Source organism: Lampetra planeri, chromosome 5 (genome assembly GCF_965212315.1).
Source record: "Lampetra planeri chromosome 5, kcLamPlan1.2.h2, whole genome shotgun sequence".
NCBI lineage: Eukaryota > Metazoa > Chordata > Hyperoartia > Petromyzontiformes > Petromyzontidae > Lampetra > Lampetra planeri.
Genome location: NC_136111.1, coordinates 8,527,355 through 8,545,443, shown reverse-complemented (window position 1 = coordinate 8,545,443; position 18,089 = coordinate 8,527,355). Strand labels below are relative to the sequence as shown.

Sequence of the window (18,089 nt, the reverse complement as noted above, 5' to 3'; positions counted from 1 at the left end):
TTAACCTAATTCTCGCAGCACTCTCTTTGCATATAGGAGGAAGTAGGCACGAAATGATTCGCCCAAACAGCGGTTCGATTAACTGTGTTGCGATCACATTCAAGAGTTAATTATGTTTGTGTCGTTTGTATTATTTGTGTTTGTTTATGTCTAGTTTGCACAATTTTGTTAGCTCATCGTCATCATTGGGCTATGATCTATTCGCCAAGTTTCATAAGCTTGATTTGCCTAAAAGGGCAGAGCGGTGGTGCAATGGTTTTCATACGACATCACAAATCTCGACGACCAGGCTCTAATCCCCAGCTATGGCAAACGTCAGTGAAGAACCAGCACCCTAGGTCACCTCCTTCGCCAACCCACACTGACCAGCATGGTTAAAATAATCCCCACGACTAAAACAGCATACATCATATAAATAAACGTATATGTGTATTCATAATTGATGACTTACCCATTAGCGCAAATGTAATACGACCAGACACATTTGCACGTAAAACACAACTCTGAGCGACGCGACCGCCCTCCCCCCTCGCGTCCGTCTCGGCGCGGGCGCCCAACCTGCTCGTCGGGCACGATGAGGGGGTGTGTCGACTCCTCGCCCACCGAGGGGAGGCGCGCGCTGCCCACCGACGGGTGGCGACTCGACGGGTGCGACGAGCTCTCCTCGTACGACATCCGCCGCGGGTACTGCTGCCCGTAGCCCGGAGCTGGCAAGGACCGCGCAATGCAGGGAAACGGGACAACGGAGAGACACACGGGGGTGGGGTGGAGAATAGGGAGAATTGGGAATCAGAGGAGTGACAAGAGAGAAAATTGGACACAGACAAATAGGTAAACAAATGGATAAGAGGAAAAAGGCATACACAGAAAAAGATTGACATGTACCACAAGAGAAAACAGATAAGAGACACAGGCGTACAGACAGACAGATAAGGGACATGATGGTAGACAGACATTCTTATTTAAGGAAACGTGTCTGCTTGGTCAAATGAGGGAGCAGAGCTAATTTCCTTTAACTGTCCAGTCAGCAGGTCGCAATAACACATTCCTATAGCAGTTTATGTGTGTGCAGTGGATATACAAGTGCGCACGTGCGCTTGGTGTGTGTGCCGTGCATGCCACTGATGCGTGCGCGCACAATAGCGTGCGTGCATACTGCTTGTCTACATGTATGTATCTATGCGTACTGGTGAGGGTGCAACTGTGTGCATGTGGTACATGTGTACACTGTGTGTGTAGCCATGTGTTCGTGCACACGCGGACTAGTGGGTGTGTTTACTCTGTGTGTATATGCGCGTATGTGCATGTGTCTTTGTCTTGTGTATGGGGAGCGGTAGTGTAGCGGTAAGCACGCAGCGCTACGAACCCGGTGACCCGAGTACGATTCCCGCTCACGGCCAACACCAATAAGAATTATTTGAACCGGTCATGGGCCTCTCCTAGGTCGACTCAGCCTCAAATGAGTACCTGGTGTGGTGTCGAAACGTCAGCACCGGGGAGACAAAGGCGGCCAGGCATGGTGTTGACCACCCAACCCCCTTAAGCGCCGTGGCAGCCTTCATAGGTGCTTGTTAACAGCATTTGCCCCAGGATCTTTGTGTGTGCGCGTGTACTGGCGTGTGTGTGTGCGCGAGTGTGTGCGTGCGCGTGTACTGGCGTGTGTGTGTGCGCGAGTGTGTGCGTGCGCGTGTACTGGCGTGTGTGTGTGCGCGAGTGTGTGCGTGCGCGTGTACTGGCGTGTGTGTGTGTGTGCGCGAGTGTGTGCGTGCGCGTACTGGTGGGCGTGCGCGGCGTACGCGGCAGCTCGGACTCGGCATGCGAGTGCAGGCGGTCTCGCGTCGGCTCCTCGCGCACATTTATCCGGTTGCACTGCATGTTCTCCTGGAGCAGGTTGAACATCTCCTCGGCGCGCGCGCACTTGAACGCGAAGATGCCTGCACGTGACAACGGGGGGGGGAGGGCGAGGAGACGGGGAGAAGAGGGGATTGGTGACTGTGCAAGACTTAAGTTGCTCTGTTTTTTATACAAAGTGTTGTACTTCCCCTCCCCCCCCCCCAAGTGACACTTCAATTCTGCTATGAGTCTCATGTTGTAACGAGGATAAATCTCAATTTAACCGTCACATATTCTTGGGTATTTGGGTAAAGTCATGTAGATAGGTTTAAAGAAAGTAATAAAAAATAATAAAAAAATAACTAAAGACTACGACGTTTCGATCGCAACACAAGCCATCGTCATCAGGAGAAAAACTAGTGGGAAAGCTGCTGTGCCTCAGCTCCAACATGCCTCAGCAGCTTTCCCGCTCTTTTTTCTCCTGATGACGACTGCTTGTGTTGCGATCGAAACGTTGTAGTTTTTTGTTATTTTTTGTTATCTTTATTATTTTCTTTGAACCTATCGACGTGACTTTGCGGAAAGACCCAAGAATATGAATTCCTGCAGTCACGAAAGCTTTAAGTCAAGATTTAACCGTCACAGTTACTCGTGATAGAGAACGGCCTCTAGAGGAAGATCACCTCTCAGAACTACTTCCGATGTCCCTTCAGTCACCTCTAATCCACACTAGGTAATGCTGCTGCACCTTCTCACGTGCGTCGCTCTAGAGCTCGCCACATAGAAACACCCCAACAGGATTTTAGTCTCGAGGAAGAAGCCTAACGAAGTGGAAAAAAAATCTAAGCTCACGCTTCCCGAGACATATTCAAGACTTCACACCACAGTCGTGCTGCTGCAGCCCCCCAAACTCCCCCGCCGGCTCGGTAGCACGAACGCCGAGACGTCGCCAAGTGCCGTGGCGTGTCCTCACCTTGCCCCGTCTGGCAGCGCCGGCCGCTCTCAAAGGAGAAGAGGTTCGAGTCGTAGCCGTAGCGGCGCAGGCAGGTGTACGGCCACCGCACTGCGTCCCGCTTGCGCGTGTGCAAAATTATCTCCTGGTCCGTGATCTCCATGATGCCCGACTCTAATTCATTGCCGTCGTCGTCGACGTTCTTCACCTGAAGAGTTTTGCGCGGTAGGGGGAAAAGGGGCGGGGAGAGTGAGGAAGGAGCAGAGGGCAGTGGAAGAGGTACAATAATAATGATAACTACACGTCACGATGCTTGTATATTATTAGTGTTGTTGTGACGAGGTGCGGTAACTACTCAGAGGGTTGGGCAAGTTTTTGACGAAGCTGGGATGACTGCAATAATTGAACACTGGAGCACTGTCCCAAACAGCGATGGTTATAGATGCAAGCGCACCAGTCTATTGGGTGTGACTGAGCTGTGATGGGCTTAACTTGCACGTGTGGGGAAGTGGACGATCACTGGATGAGCTACAGAATTACCACCCTTGCTCACGATTGATGGGATTTGCATGAGGGGAGGGGAATGATTCATCACCCCAGCAAATGACTAATTGCTTGCTCACCATTGGTCGATTTTTTTTCACGCTTTTCGAACCGTGCACTGAGTTATTATTTGGAGCAATTAGGTAGGCAGCCTGATGTAATGGTTTAGGGTGGAGTTGCTCTCCCATTGGCTAGCTCACCTGGTGAAAGCAAGTGGAAGGTCTGTGGTGTAGGAGTTCTGAATAGAGGTGAGTAGTGTGCTCCAGGGCTCCAAACTGAATTTCAGAACCCGAAAGTACAACAAAGGGCATGGTAGGAAAAAAAAGTGTGCCAAACCCCTGTTAAATCTGAATTATGTTGGTGTATTGTGGGGACTTGGAAGGCTATCCAAAATCAAGGTGCCTGGGGATGGCGGAGGCAACCTTGCCTCAAAGTATGCGGAGTTTGGGAATGTGCTAGGGGTAGGCGTGAGTTTGTCCGTGCTAGGTTGCAATTTATCGTGAGTTTTTTGGTAGAGCCACACACAGCTCAGCATGGGTACGTGCAAAAATGAGCTTGCTGACCAAATTGCACAACTGATGCCGGCAATGGATACTAACGACACAGTTGTGAGCATCATTCTTGCCCCCACATTTGTTTGTTGGAGGGAGGCTCTGCCTCGAACTGCCCAAGCACACCCTTCAGGAGCCTCTTTCACAGGGGCCGGCCGATCTTGACGGCGCCGGTACCGGCGGTTGCAAAACCACCACTCTCCCACGCGTGCATTCACACGCAAGCTCTCTCACCTTAAACTTAGTGGGGTGGTTGTCTGGTTCATCCCTCTCAGCACAGCTGCTGCAGCTTCCCATAGCTCCAACATGACAACTGGCAGAGGGGGGAGAGAAGAGGCAAGCAGTTCAGCACGACGGTCTGCAGAAAAAGGAACCCGATGCACCTCCAGCAAACGCCAGCAGCGCCATATACACACCAACATCCGTGCCCATGTGGTTATAACAAGAGTAAGATGGTTCGTGTGCTGTGCTAAGAACCCGTCAACCTGCGTCCGATTCCCGGGCACAACCATACATCACCCAAAGCCTGACCAGCAGGGTGAAGCATGGCCTAACAACATCCATGACTGACACAACATTGACAAAGCGGTGTACATTACTTGTTGACCTTTGGGAGGCCCAGGTGTGATTTAGATATCATTCACCACTGATGTTAGCGGTGGCCAGGAACCAAACGTAGGTGGCTGGATTCACTGCACAATGCGCTACCACTATAAAACCGACACACACGCACTACGCGCACTCATCAAATGACCACTGATGCGGGTGACCTCTACAGTACCGCGTTGGTTTTTGCGGTTGTACTGTCCTTTGTACGGCATTAGCAAGTTCCCAGCACGTGCAGCACAATGTCAGACATCATGCCCGAACAGCACAACCTGAAAACACATAGGAGGGCTCGCCAGTGCCCCCATGGTCTTTCCCTGAGACCCCTGTCTGGATTCCATCTCTGTGACCACCTTGTGTGCAGACAGGGGGAGCCCTGGCCAAACAGCCAGAGCCTCACAGGCACGTGAATGTCGTGGCTCAACTTTACCTACTGGCTCTGCTTTCACCTGACTCACAGTGTATTTTCGCTGTAAGAGGTTTGCTTTTATTGTTATTGAACAATTTTAATATGCAACCTTTTCTTTGCTCCGACTTGCCCAAAACGCTGCCAAGGGATGCCATTTTGACATTTAATTAACCTACTCGATGAGTGATGGGTGTGGTGACGAGCTCCTGTGATGCGGCGCTTTGGGAGGCAAGGGTTGGTGAATCACACACATGTGGGACCCACAAACCCAATGGGCCATACGGTGACCAGGAGGTAGTCGGGCAAGCTCATTTGAGTGTTATCTTGTCATGAGTGGGCTCTCTACTGGTACTCCAGATTATTCACAAGATAAACCCTCATTCATGCAATTTCCCAAACATCCCATTGCAGGACTCAACGAGGCTTTCCTGGTTATACCCCGTGATTGTTACATCGCATAATTTAGACGGTGTTGCTTCTGATGCTGATATGAGGCAGTGACACGTTCCTTAAGGTAAACACTATCGGCAAATTTCGTATCTGACATCAAACAATCAATAATCGAACAAATCACTTCCCTTTCTCCACTGAGCAGTGTTATTTGAGAAATAAGTGAAAAACGTTTATTGTCGAGTCGAATGTCCCTAGCATTGACCAATCGCTGGCCACTAGGTGGCGCACGACTCACTGTGATGGCGCCGACATGAGACAAATGGAAGTGGAATTTAATTTGAAGACGTTGAAACAAGAAAGCTGAAAATGTAATCTACTTTTGGGGCGTGGAGTCCTTGGCACGGCAAACAAAACCAAAGGTAACACAATACAAATAAATATATTTGAAATTCTTGCACAAATGAACGTGTATTGCATGCCACTAATAGTACTGATTTCAAGCGGAATACATCTTAACAACGAAGAGATTAAGATATTTTGAGGCCAAGGCACATGAATAGACCGATTAGAATAAGTCTTAGATTACTAGAAGACATCTTCCTTATTAAGCAATGGGCTACAGAGAAACACACATCTACGTCCCTATAAGAAGAATATTAATGTGAACGTCAGTCGGTCACTCACAGCACTTTGGATATATTTTTCCCAACGGGAACGAGGTCTCATTTTGAGTGTAAGGAGCTAGGCCCCAAATGGTGTTGATCAGCTCAACATGATCGATGACCTTTGATGCAAGTAAAATAAACCCAAGACAAAATACTTTCTCTATTCTCATTGCAATGAGCACTGTGTCACACCTCATGTACAAAGAGACCAGGTGGTGGAGGGAAAAGAATATAATGAGGCTACAGGTTATAGGGTTCTGCGCAGTTTTGTTCATGACTAGTAGTTGAGAAGTAAACAAAACTTAATTCCTTCCATAGCAGACTCATCACCACAGGCTGCACACATACCCCTCTATATTTATACCAGTGACTGAATATATATGGTAGCGGTACCTCTACCATAGTTGTTTATATTTCCATCGACAAACAGAGGAGGAATGCCAGAGAGAAGAGTTGAGGGGCTAGAGGTCCGGGGGCCACAGCATCCAAAATAACAATAGCAGCCATTTTTGTACGAATTCGGAAGACAATAAAAAACCCTTCAATATTTCAAGAACCGCAGTGCATGTGAATTACAAGACGGTGGTTCTTAAGCAATATTTAAAGAGCCGAATGCGGCTCCGTGAGTCTAAGGTTGCCGACACCCTGGGCTAGGTGGTGGTGTGGCGCTGGCCGTTGCCATGGGGCGCACAGCCCGGCTCAGCCCGCTCAGCTCGTGCTGTTGACTGTGCCGCTTGCCGCTTGCGCCCCGCTCTTTAAACATTAACTTGCGGGACAATCCTTACTACCCCCATTCACCTCTAGCCATCGCAAACAAAAAAAACACACACACACACACTGGGTCCTCCTCCACTCTCACCAGCCTGTGTGTTTGATGTTTTACATTTCGGTTGTGCACGCTAATGCTTTTTTTTTCCTCTCACTTCATTATAACGTGTCATCAATCCCAGAGTAAACCAGACACCTCAAAAATATTTTTGTATTTCTCAAGTGGTATCAAATAAAGCCTGTAAATCCATTAATCCATTTAAAAAGTGATAAAGAACCTCAATGAACTATTATAACGTACGGCCCAAATAAGTCCACTGCTGGATGAAAATATCCTTTCGTCACGGAGGGGTTATATGACCGTACTTCACCACGCTGGATTAGATGTGGGTGTGTGAAGAGAGAGACGTGTGCTTGGTTAGTTCAGCGATCTCTTTAGCCACTTATGTTTGCCGAGGCCAGGAATCGAACACGGGTCGCTGGGTTCACAGTGAAACGCACACACCATTGCACTACCACTCCACCAATGATCTCTTGCTCGAGTCTAAATAAATTACAATTTAGTTACCAATAATAACATTTGTTAGGGTTATGAAAACCATCTTAATGGCATCTTAATGGGCTCTTTGCTAGTTTCAATAATTGAAATACATTTCAAAACAAATAACTGGCCTTTTACCCAACTATGGTTAACCACAATATATTTGTAAAATAAAGGAAGAGGATTCAAGGTTGCCCAAACAAGAGTATGAAGTTTCGATTTAAAAAAACATCACAGTCATGGGTGTCATTATGATACTTGTGATGTCAATGTAATAGCACTCGTACATTTCAATGTCAATGCAGTAGCGCCACAATAACAGGGCATCTGCCAATGATTTTAATGTTTTTGTTTCTTAAAGCTTAACTCATGGTCCGACCACTCTGCACACACTGCCTAGCTACTGGGCGTATCTGAAAGATAAGAGCTGTTTGTATTTTGGATTGCGTATTATGTTAGAATTCTCATTGGGACTTACCTGCTTTAAATAAAGAAAATCTTATCTAAATATCCACTTAACAGTTCTCTGCCCTGTGTGCATTTCAAACCATTTTGAAGCCCCATTTCAATGAGCTCTACTTACCTAACACTTCATTAAAAAGTTAGTCATTTTCTTTAACACACACGGTGGTGTAGTGCTCGTTGTGAGAGCTGTGAATGGAAATGTTTTCATCTTATGACTTCTTGTCACCACCAATGGCACATTTAGATTTTAATGGTGAGATTTTTTTCAACAAGGTAGAAGAGCAGGCTGGCACAAGACTACTCTCCTTCAAATATAACCTTATTTTGGCTCGTAAAGTATTGAACACTGCCACTAAAAGCCAAGATGAAACTAAATAAATAAGCATTCAGGTACTGGCACGCTCTAGTGACTTCACTGTGGCCTGTGTTGTTGTTTTTACAGCTCCATCACGATGTGCAGTGCACACTGGGTAAAAACACTCCTGCTACTTCACTGTGCAATGCATGCTGGGAACCGGCATTACAGCTAAAGTATGTCAATCAACCACTATAGCAACATTTCCATACGCAGTGCATGATAGGAGTTTTCAATGCAGTTACATCCCTACTCGTGGTACATTATAGGTGGCCATATTAGGCACACACTAGATAATGTCAGAGTTTGGTCCAGGATCTGAAACGCTTCGCTGTAATTTCAGAGGTGAATAACAAGGTGTTTTTAATATATATAGTTAAAACATTTCATTGCTGTATTTCTGCAAATTAATATTGTTTCTGGTTAACTAAATACGAGTTCCCAATTGTCGTTTGGGTTGTGTCTTCCTTTAATAAGGGAGAATGAAGAAAAGTAAATCACCTCAAAGTTTTCGTCCAGACCAGGAGTAGTCAACCTGTGGCTCCAGAGATGCGTGCGGCTCTGTACGGACCGCTTCGCGCGTATGTATTCACATGCACTGCGGCTCTTGAAACATTGAGTTTTGTACCGATTTCGAAAAAAATGGGCCTTCTTGTTATTTTGGTTGCAGACCCCTGGTCCAGACTCACAAGGAACATGGTGTGTGGCAGCCGTCTGGTCTGGCTCTGCAGATCTATGCTGTTTGCAGGCACTGTCAACGTCGACGGGCTCATAACTCAGTAACCAGTGACCCGACCCTCGGGATATCAACATTCCACTGAGTTTCAATTGTCAGAAAAAAATCTAGAGCATTAAATGAAATCTCTACGGCAACATTACTCGTTTTTTATATAAAAACGCTGCCTATTTGTTCCCCGATTGCCAGTTGTGCCTCTGTGGGTTCATTCGCAAAATGGAAGCAAATATGATTTCTCATGATAATATCTGGGACATTTTGAAGGATAATTCCCTCTTGAACATGGCCCATATTTAGTGCTTGATATAATTTGGGTGTGGCGACTTGCACTTGCAATCCAGTGCTTTTGAGTTGGGATTGGTGGATCGCACAAAGATCCTCGTGTGCTATGAGACTCCAAACCAACTGTGATATGAAGGGGCCAGGAGCTGGCAGTACAACAAATGGGCTGCAGTACTGCGCCTATCTGGAGAGACTTGAATGTTATCCCCTCGTGTGCGTGGGCATTTTCTGAGTACTCCAGTTTCCTCCCACACACAAAAAAAACTCAGTAAGGACTTGGCTGAACATTCCAATGCAGGCTTTTCTGGATAAACAAAGGACATTATTATTATATTCACCACTGAACCTTCACCCTACCACCCTTATAGGGGTGTAATTTTAGAAATAATGAGTGCGGAGAGTTAATATTTACGGGCACTTACTAAATCGCTCCCGACTACACCCAACGGAACAGCAAAACAAGCTCTGGACAGTACAGTCAGTACAACCAACAGTCTATTAGTGCCAAAGTGTCTCTACGCTCAAACGAACATTGGAACGGCATTCATCTCTGTTGCTGGCCCCAATTCCGTCATGGAAATTTCACATTTCCATGGAAATTCCACATTTCCATGACGGCAGTCAGCCTCCTAAATGGATTGGTAGTGTTGACTTACCACAATGAAACTTATTTGATCAATTCCCCCCAGGCCGAGCTCATTCAACTGGGATTGGAAATTGTACCTTGCGAGCTGCGAGTCAAGTTTATGAGCCAGTGTCACCCAGCTGGAGAGTCGAATAAACATGATGTAGAATGCATACAAAGATCCCCCGTATAGCCTTAACAGACTGTAGGGGCAAGTGCTGTTAGCGAGCACCTATGAAGGCCGCAACGGTACACGAGGGGGTGGGTGGCCAGCACCACGCCCGACCGCCTTTGTCTCCCGAGTGGTGATGTTTACACACCGCACCAGGTACTCATTTGAGGCTGAGTCGACCTAGGGGAGGCCCACGACCGGTTCAGATAATCGTCACTGGTGTTGGCCGTGAGCGGGAATCGAACTCGGGTTGCCGGGTTCATAGCGCAGCGCGCTAACCGCTACACCACCGCTCCCCACATAATGCATCCACACACATACACACACACTAACATACACACACTCGCACATACACACACACTAACACACACACACCTTGTGAAATGTACACCATCTGTAAAATATGCATATGAAGAAGTACTGACATCGATCCCCAACTCAATCATTGGCTTCAACAGACTGCTCGCAAAAGTACTGCTAGTGAGCCACGATGGGAGGTCACGTGACACACCTGCGGCTCCGCCACCACATGCTCCTGCTGAACACACTTTCCCACCTCACCAGATGATGCCCATTACCCGTCACGTAACAATTCATCCATTAAAAACAAACTTTGAGCGAAAGGGAACGTGCATCCACACACGTACAAGACCAATTCTTTCCATTTGTGCAAACGTGTGCATTTTTTTACTTTTAATCCCAAGGTTGGACTTGAGTGAGATGATACAAATTACGTCGTACACATGAGAGAGACCGTATGGAGAGATATTATGAAATAGGTACGAATTCAACCGGGGTCACAAAGGTGACAGCTAATAGAAACATGTGCTAAAGGAGTCAAAGTTTGACGGGAGAAAACGACAGCACAAATGAGACCAATAAAAAAAAATCTATTCTTGGATTAAATCATGACAATTCATCGAATTTCAGTGAGAGAATCGTTTCAAATGTGTATTTATTAAAGGGATCAGCCAACTGCTGCTGGAGATAAATCAACCAGCCTGGGTCGTAGGAGATATCCAGGCAGTGACTGTGGCGTAACACAGTAGGGGACCTCACAATCCAGGTTGGCGAAAGCCGAACGGCATTTTTATTTATTTATACCACCCCCTCCCCATCCCCTATGTTTAGAAAACACCCCGCTTCTGCGGTTGAACGACAAAGTTTACATAAATAAATCGGATGAATATGCACATTCACTGGCGTTTCACCAAGCCACGCTTAGAAAATGTAAAAATAAATTAGAAATGGTTAGCTCGAGAAAATAACGTCAGGGGAGCTAATACAAAAGAGCGCTCCGCATTTAAGGAATGAGACTCTGTGGCTTGTGGAGCGATGTGCACCGACTATTCAATTACCCTAATGGAGCAATGATTTAATTGGTGGGTACTGATGGACGGAAAAATCATTGGTAAAAAAAAAATTGAACAATAATAATAATAATTTAATTCTGATTTTCTGCACGCGCTACCTGCATTCGTAATGACGTTGCTACATTAGGTAATTGAATACAGTGTGATGTTTGTTTCCATCAAAGAAGCCCAGTTCTATAGAGAGCTATTTGTATCTTAACGGATCCTCAGCTGGTCAAGGAAAGTCTGCATTCTTGCATCAGGGACTCGTCTCTTTTAAAGGGTACCACAGTCTTGACAGCAGCTAATGCTGTGCAGACATGCAGCCTCAGCAGCTGGTGTTCATTTTACAGGCAATGAAAGGATGAGGAAGATGATAATGGGGGGCGGACATTTAAAGATGCACGGATTCATGTGTTACAATCCACTTATTAAGCTCGCTATTCACTCACTGACTAGTGCACATGAGAATCAATTATTTTTTATTAACATATTGGCTTGGGGAGGCTTTCATCCATCAGAAGATTGATAATAGCTGATAATATATGTAATAGTCATGCGAATGCTGCAGCCACTAGAGGTGTTATATTCCCAGCAAAGTAAAACAATTTATTATTGAATCAAATTGTGAACCTGGACCACGACGATTTGTTGGCAAACAGTGACATGTCGCATCCAGTAATAGGGTTCATCAGTCAACCACAACAAGCGACTGAACTCACGACCGCCCGCTTGGTAACCTATTGCGGTAATACTGTCGCGGAAGAATACGACAGTAAAACTCCAGCTAGCCAGATTAATTGGGGGGAGGCCCTGGTCAGACTAGCTGACAAGTCCGGCTTTCTACGATTTAAATTAAAACGCATGTTATAGAAAAAAACCCAACAAGTCCTCGCTTAACGCACCAGTGTTCACCAAACGCGTTTTCGCTATAACGCGCTTCTACTATTAGGAAACACTTTTCGCATACCGTGGAACACACGGCCGCTACAACGCGGAAGGAACCCGTCATAACGCGTGGTCTACAACGAACTGCTTTCTTGAGCTGCACGACTGTACGGTAAGATACAGTGCGCGGAATGATACAGAAACGCGGCAACTTACCATCAGTTATTCGTCCGACCATCTTACTGTGTGTGCGTACAACGTATTTCGCCAAACTTTATTATTTGTGGGGAAATCAGTTTCGCATAACGCGGTACTTTTCAGGAACACATCTACCGCGTTAAACGAGGACTAGGTAGTAAGTAACGCACGATATTGGTGTGCAGTGCGTGTACTGTTATACACCAAACAATACAAAATACTTTCGGTACATGTGCGGTGTGCGCTATGCTGTACAGTAATGTCCATCTGTCCGAGGTGCACCACATCCCCACATCTCCCACCCCTCCCTACCATCCCCCTACTCCCATACCTCACCACTAATGCATTGCAGCAGGTACAATTAATACGTAATTACAGTTTAAACAACACAAAGTGTAACAAGTTATCGTGCATTAGATTATACATTGTATATAACATATTCTAAAAGATATAGCAAGTTATGTCATTTACTATATGTTCTTGCATTTAAAATGTTGAAGATTTGTATTATTATTAGCCGACATTGGTGCAGCTAAATGTGAAATCCGACTATTCGAAGCTCGGCAAGCCGGGGTTTAACTGTACATATAAAGTGCTTGCCATCTAAGCATTTAGAATCTACAATGGAAGCAAAATAATAGTTGAAAACAACAGACTGTTACCCTATACGACGTATCATTAACGTACAAATATATTTTAGTTCATGGATCTTTATGTAACTAGCTATTTACTGTGCTGGCAGGTGGCCAGGTGGCAGTACAGCAAGTGGGTTCAAGACCCGTATTGCCTGGAGCTTGAGATGTAATCCCCTTTCATGTAGAATGGATTTTCTCCCAAGCACGACATACAGTTCCTCTACGATGCAAAACAATCAAATAAAAGTAACTGATCAAACATCCCAATGCAAGGATCCTCCTGAAAAAATACGTGTTGAGACTCAGCAAGGCTCTATCTGGATAAAAGTAGGTAATGGCTACACATTCATAACTGCAAACGTGACTGGGTGGCGCTGCAGTTAGATCACCCATCTCAAAATCGTAACTTTGAGTAAAAGTCTTAGTCGGATGATACACTCAGCCGGACATCACTCCAGGTTCATAAGTACGCACTTTATGGGAAGCCAATAACATTGTTAATCCTATGGAAAGATGGTGGCCTCCTGTATCCAGGATGGTTTTCCTGGCCAAATAACTATTGCTGTTATTATAGCAGTTATAAAGAGCATAAACACACGGTTGTGGTGTGGCTGCTCTCCCAGCAGGGTCTCTGTACAACTCCCCCAACCCTGCATCACGAATAACGACATCGGGTAGGGGGCAGGGGGGGTGAGTGGCTACAAGGTAGCCAGAGAACAGCGCATGCCGCCCGAGATCTCTCAGCCAAAGCCGAACAGGCAGCGTCGCATTGCTGGCACTGGCTTAAAAATATATAAATTCAACACTTGATTGCAAAAAAACTGTTAAATGAAAGAACGCAAGTGTTCCACGCGCTGGCCGGTTGACTGAGGCCCTTTGTGCACCGCCGGCCGTGGGGCTGGCAGCCTCCCGGGCGTCCAGGCAGGAGCCCCCCCCCCCAGTAATTGTCACCCTTGTGAGCGAGTAGTTCAGCTGGCAACGCACCCAGCCATTAGGGGCTTAATCAACCTGTGTTAGGCCTTGAGAAAGGCCTGTATTAGGGCTTTGTGGCTGTGCGTTAGCAGGCAAGTGGTTGTTTGTGGGTGCGCGTCATATTGTGTGTAGCACTGGGCAGGGTGAGGGTAGAGGTAAAGCGATAGGGAGTATGGTAAGCTCGCGTTGCGGGCCGCGGGAGAAAGCGGCTGGTGTTGATTGCAAGGCACACACGGGCACCCGCACACACGATGCGCAACACAGGCGGGTTTCACAGTTAGCGCTCACAAGGGCAGGAGGCAGCCAACTCTGCATTTACAACTTCGTTTTTCTGCCACCCACTCTAACCGCCAGCCCACCCGCCCATCCGCCCACTCACCACCCTCCCTCCACCACCACCACACATTGCATCCTTTCATAGCCTCTGGTAAATTTATTTTATTAAGTGAGTGCGTGTGTGTGCGTGCGCGCTAGTGTGCTTTTTTTCCACTGCAAGCGGTGGCGGGGTCATGTAAATCCCTGGGCTGCAGGGAGGGGCGGGCATGCGAGGGTGGGGTAACTCCCTCGCGGAATCCACTACGCGGACGAGAGGGCCCGGCATGGGTTGAAAAGCGAGCCCCGCTTTAGTCCCATGCGAGACTCAATTTCTCGACCATTCGTGCCCTCCGCTAAGGCACAGCCGAAGAGTTAATACCAACCTTCCTGGGCAGCAGGCGCGTTAAATGCTCGAACAAAAACTCTTACGTCACCCGTACCCCGCTGATGCACACGGCACCCAACGTTACAGTACTGCGGTTTTTTTTATAGCCAGTCTCCATACTGAAGCGATGGATAGACCTGACGCTCATCTCAACTGGTGGTGTAAGTCAGGATTGCCATAACGGGGGAAAATCTTTCCGCGTACAATTCACTGTGGACAGCACCAAGTGAAAGTCATTCTTAGGCCTGGTGTGATGAACCGTTTGTGATTAGCATGATCTAACCAAAGTACTATCCGGCCAGCCACATCTGTATAACAGAGCAGTAAAAATAACAACTTAAATGCTTACGCATTGCACAGAGACATGAGAGAAAATAAAATGAGGCCAGCATTGCATGTTTCTCTTTCCAAGCTTACGACTCACTAAAATGTCTCAGTTTGGCACTTGGAGATTTGCTCCTTGCCACTCAAGTTGAGTTATCCTGAATAAAGATTAGCAGACATAGGCGACTTGCATAGACCTGTGGCTCTCAAACACAATGGCTGAGAAGCCAATGCTTCTTAACTTTTTTGATCCATAATGGGTGAACAAAAATCTTCATCTTGATATAGGTCGATAATATGGCTTGATGAAGTGGCGTTATTTCATTACATGGTCCTCTTTAAGTGCAATATTTTCAGCACATCACCAACGTCACAAGGATGTAATCCCCGCAGGGAAGAACAATTTTTCTAGGGCCTCAAAGCACTACTTGACAGTACACATTGCTTCATAGTCACTCGAAAATAACTTTCCCCGGTGGCTAAATCTTTAGCTGTGAAGGCATGTGGAAGACACTGGGAACAAGGTCTGATGAGCATGGGTTTTCTCCGGATGTCTCTAGATCTGATTTTTCTAGACCGATATATTGCTGTTAAGGTAAACCTTCATAGAAAAATGTACTCAACTTAACATTCATTACTATCAGACCACGGATTTTTAATCCCCTTTCATATATTGATTGTAACTATGCTTTAAATACCGAAGGAGCAGTGTTACCATGAATGTTGCGTGACATCACATTCTTAACCACCAATTTGTTTCCCCTTGTTTTGTGAGCACTTGATATACAACAATTATATTTTAACCGTTATCAGTACAGTCGATCATGTTTCTGGCAATAACTAGCCATTATTAGCAGTGCTTTGATGCCGTGTTTAAAACACTAAGCCTTGTAATTACAAAGCCCACCGAGTCAGACAAACAAAACAACAACGTCTAAGTGAAATGCAACAGATTGCAATAACGTCTCTACAATAGTAACGTTTGTGGTAGTGCAGGCTTGTGATCCAGCACTGGATGGATCATGCAGATTTGTCAAAGTCCAATACCTGTTGGGCTGCGAGGTGGCCAGGATAGGATACAACAGCAAGTGGGTTCATTAAGTCATCTGCGGGGACCTTTGAATGTTGTACGCAGGGTGGGTTTTCCCAGGTATCCCAGTTTCTTCCCACAGGCAAGACTTCTTAAAATAGAAATGGACAAACATCCCAATGCAGTAGAACTCTACAGGGAAAAAACGAAACAGTGAGGTTTTTTCTGCGTAAACAAATTACATTCTTCTTACTCCCATTTGTAAACGTCCTATGCTTTTCATTGCGGTGTCGGAGAAAATAAAATAATAAACAAGAAAGAGAAAGCGAGACGGCACAAAGCATGTGCTTGCCTTACGTTAAGGAACAGCACAGCCACGTTGCAAGTTAAGTGGAGAGTCTGTGCAGTGCAGGTAGCACTGGCCGCAGGCTAGGACCTGGCAAAGCTCAAATCAGTGACTGACATTCTCCACAACCTCTCACCCTGCCGGGCCCTCGCGCGTGCTGCTGAATTTCGGGAGCCGTGCAGGCTGTAGTGGTGGTGGGGGTAGGTGAGGTGGTGGGTGGAAGGGGTGAGGAAAGCAACAGCAGAAGCAGTGGGAGGAGGAGCCAGAGGATTCCAAAAAACTCAACTGTGCTGAAAGACACAGCCCCTCGGCAGTTTCTCTCTGCCCAAACGCAACAGCAAGCCGTCGGTCAGAGAGGCTATGCAGAGGGGGCTAGCAGTGGCGGCGGCAGCGGTGGGGAGCAATGGGTGCCCTCGACGGCTCCTCCTCCTTGCCCACACGAGGGCAGAACAGTCTCGACGTGGCACATTTTCCAGCGTGCCACGGCGCTTTCGCTTGCTCAGTCGTTGGGCCTGGTGCCCGGGTTTGCTGAAGCCCTTGCACCGGCCAAATTTCACCCCCAAATTAATTTTCCAAACTTTTTTCCCCAAGATCGACACATTCCTGAGCGTTCCAGCCAATGGGTGCGTCTCAGGCTCTCTGTTTTAACCGGCTTCTCAACATGTCATCGCATTAATGCAGGATTAGTCAGTGGCATTTGGCCATTTGAAAATACGCACGCCAGCCGACAAAGTGTCCCTCTCCGCGGGTCTGCCTTTAATGCCATTATACTTTGTCACAAAAAAACCTCTGAAAGAGCATCAATCATCTACGCCAACTAAGGACTGAAAATATTTAGTCTCGAGTGTAGAAGGCCACCATAAATTCAGCAGAAACATTTCATAATTGTTTTAAGAAACAAAAAAATCCTTTTTCAAGTGAGAGATTAAGGCGCACACAAAAACCCAACAAACCGCAGAAGGCCCACCTAAGATTGCGGGACGGCCCTGCCTCAATAGATGCACGCCGCCCCGCATCCACACACCCATCCCCCTTCGCCAGCTCCACACCGCCGCACACAGCACGGCCATGAAAAGGCCACACTGTCGGCGTTGGTTAGGCACCCATGCTGTGCGTGTCCCGCCTAATTAGGCCCCGCCGAGTGGGGATATTCCACTGTACGGCCACGGCAACTCCAGTTTACCACCGCTCGTCTATTGTTCGTCTTGGCAGCGGTAGATAGACTCTGTCTACTTGACAGACCTGTTCTCCACCTGAAGACGGCTGCTTGCGTTGTGGCCGAAACGTCGTGAGAATTATTTTATGTTTTATTTTTATTATTTTATTATTTTCCTTCTACGTGACTTTACCGAAAGAACCAAGAAGATGAATCCCTGCAGTCACGAAAGCTTTAAATCGAAATTTGTCTCTCGGTTGTTTTTTTGGTTACTCCCAATTATATTCCAATTGCGCTATCATCGCCGTGATGTCTTGATAGAAGACATTCGCACTTGGCACGCTCACAGCAAACAGTGGGACATCACCTTGTGTTTATAAAATGACCCTGTAAGACTTCATTAAGTCTATTATCGGTCGTATGGACACTTTCATAAGCCCTCCAAAGAGTATTCGTTTGTTGCCCATCCGACAAACAGAGTTTTAATTCACAGAACTGGAATAAGCCAAATTAAGTGACAAACCAAGTCAACTGTGATCGTTTATGTAGGCTCATTGGTGAATTGGCTAAAACCATCAATGCGCTACACTTG

General features: G+C 46.6%; 1 protein-coding gene across 3 annotated transcripts in view; it reads right to left on the bottom strand.

Moving 5' to 3' along the window:
- Positions 1-18,089, bottom strand: part of LOC144718790 (fibroblast growth factor receptor substrate 2-like) — a 34,810-nt gene that overhangs the window by 6,249 nt on the left and 10,472 nt on the right. For 2 of the 3 annotated variants that reach the window (XM_078594330.1, XM_078594332.1), the window contains exons 2-5: positions 4,114-4,192; positions 2,807-2,993; positions 1,776-1,934; positions 559-707 (exon numbers count right to left, since the gene is read on the bottom strand). In XM_078594330.1, coding sequence (XP_078450456.1) covers positions 559-707; positions 1,776-1,934; positions 2,807-2,993; positions 4,114-4,176 — 558 coding nt within the window. In that variant the 5' untranslated portion in view covers positions 4,177-4,192. The remainder of the gene's footprint in view (positions 1-558; positions 708-1,775; positions 1,935-2,806; positions 2,994-4,113; positions 4,193-18,089) is intronic. The other variant, XM_078594331.1, reaches the window with a different exon arrangement.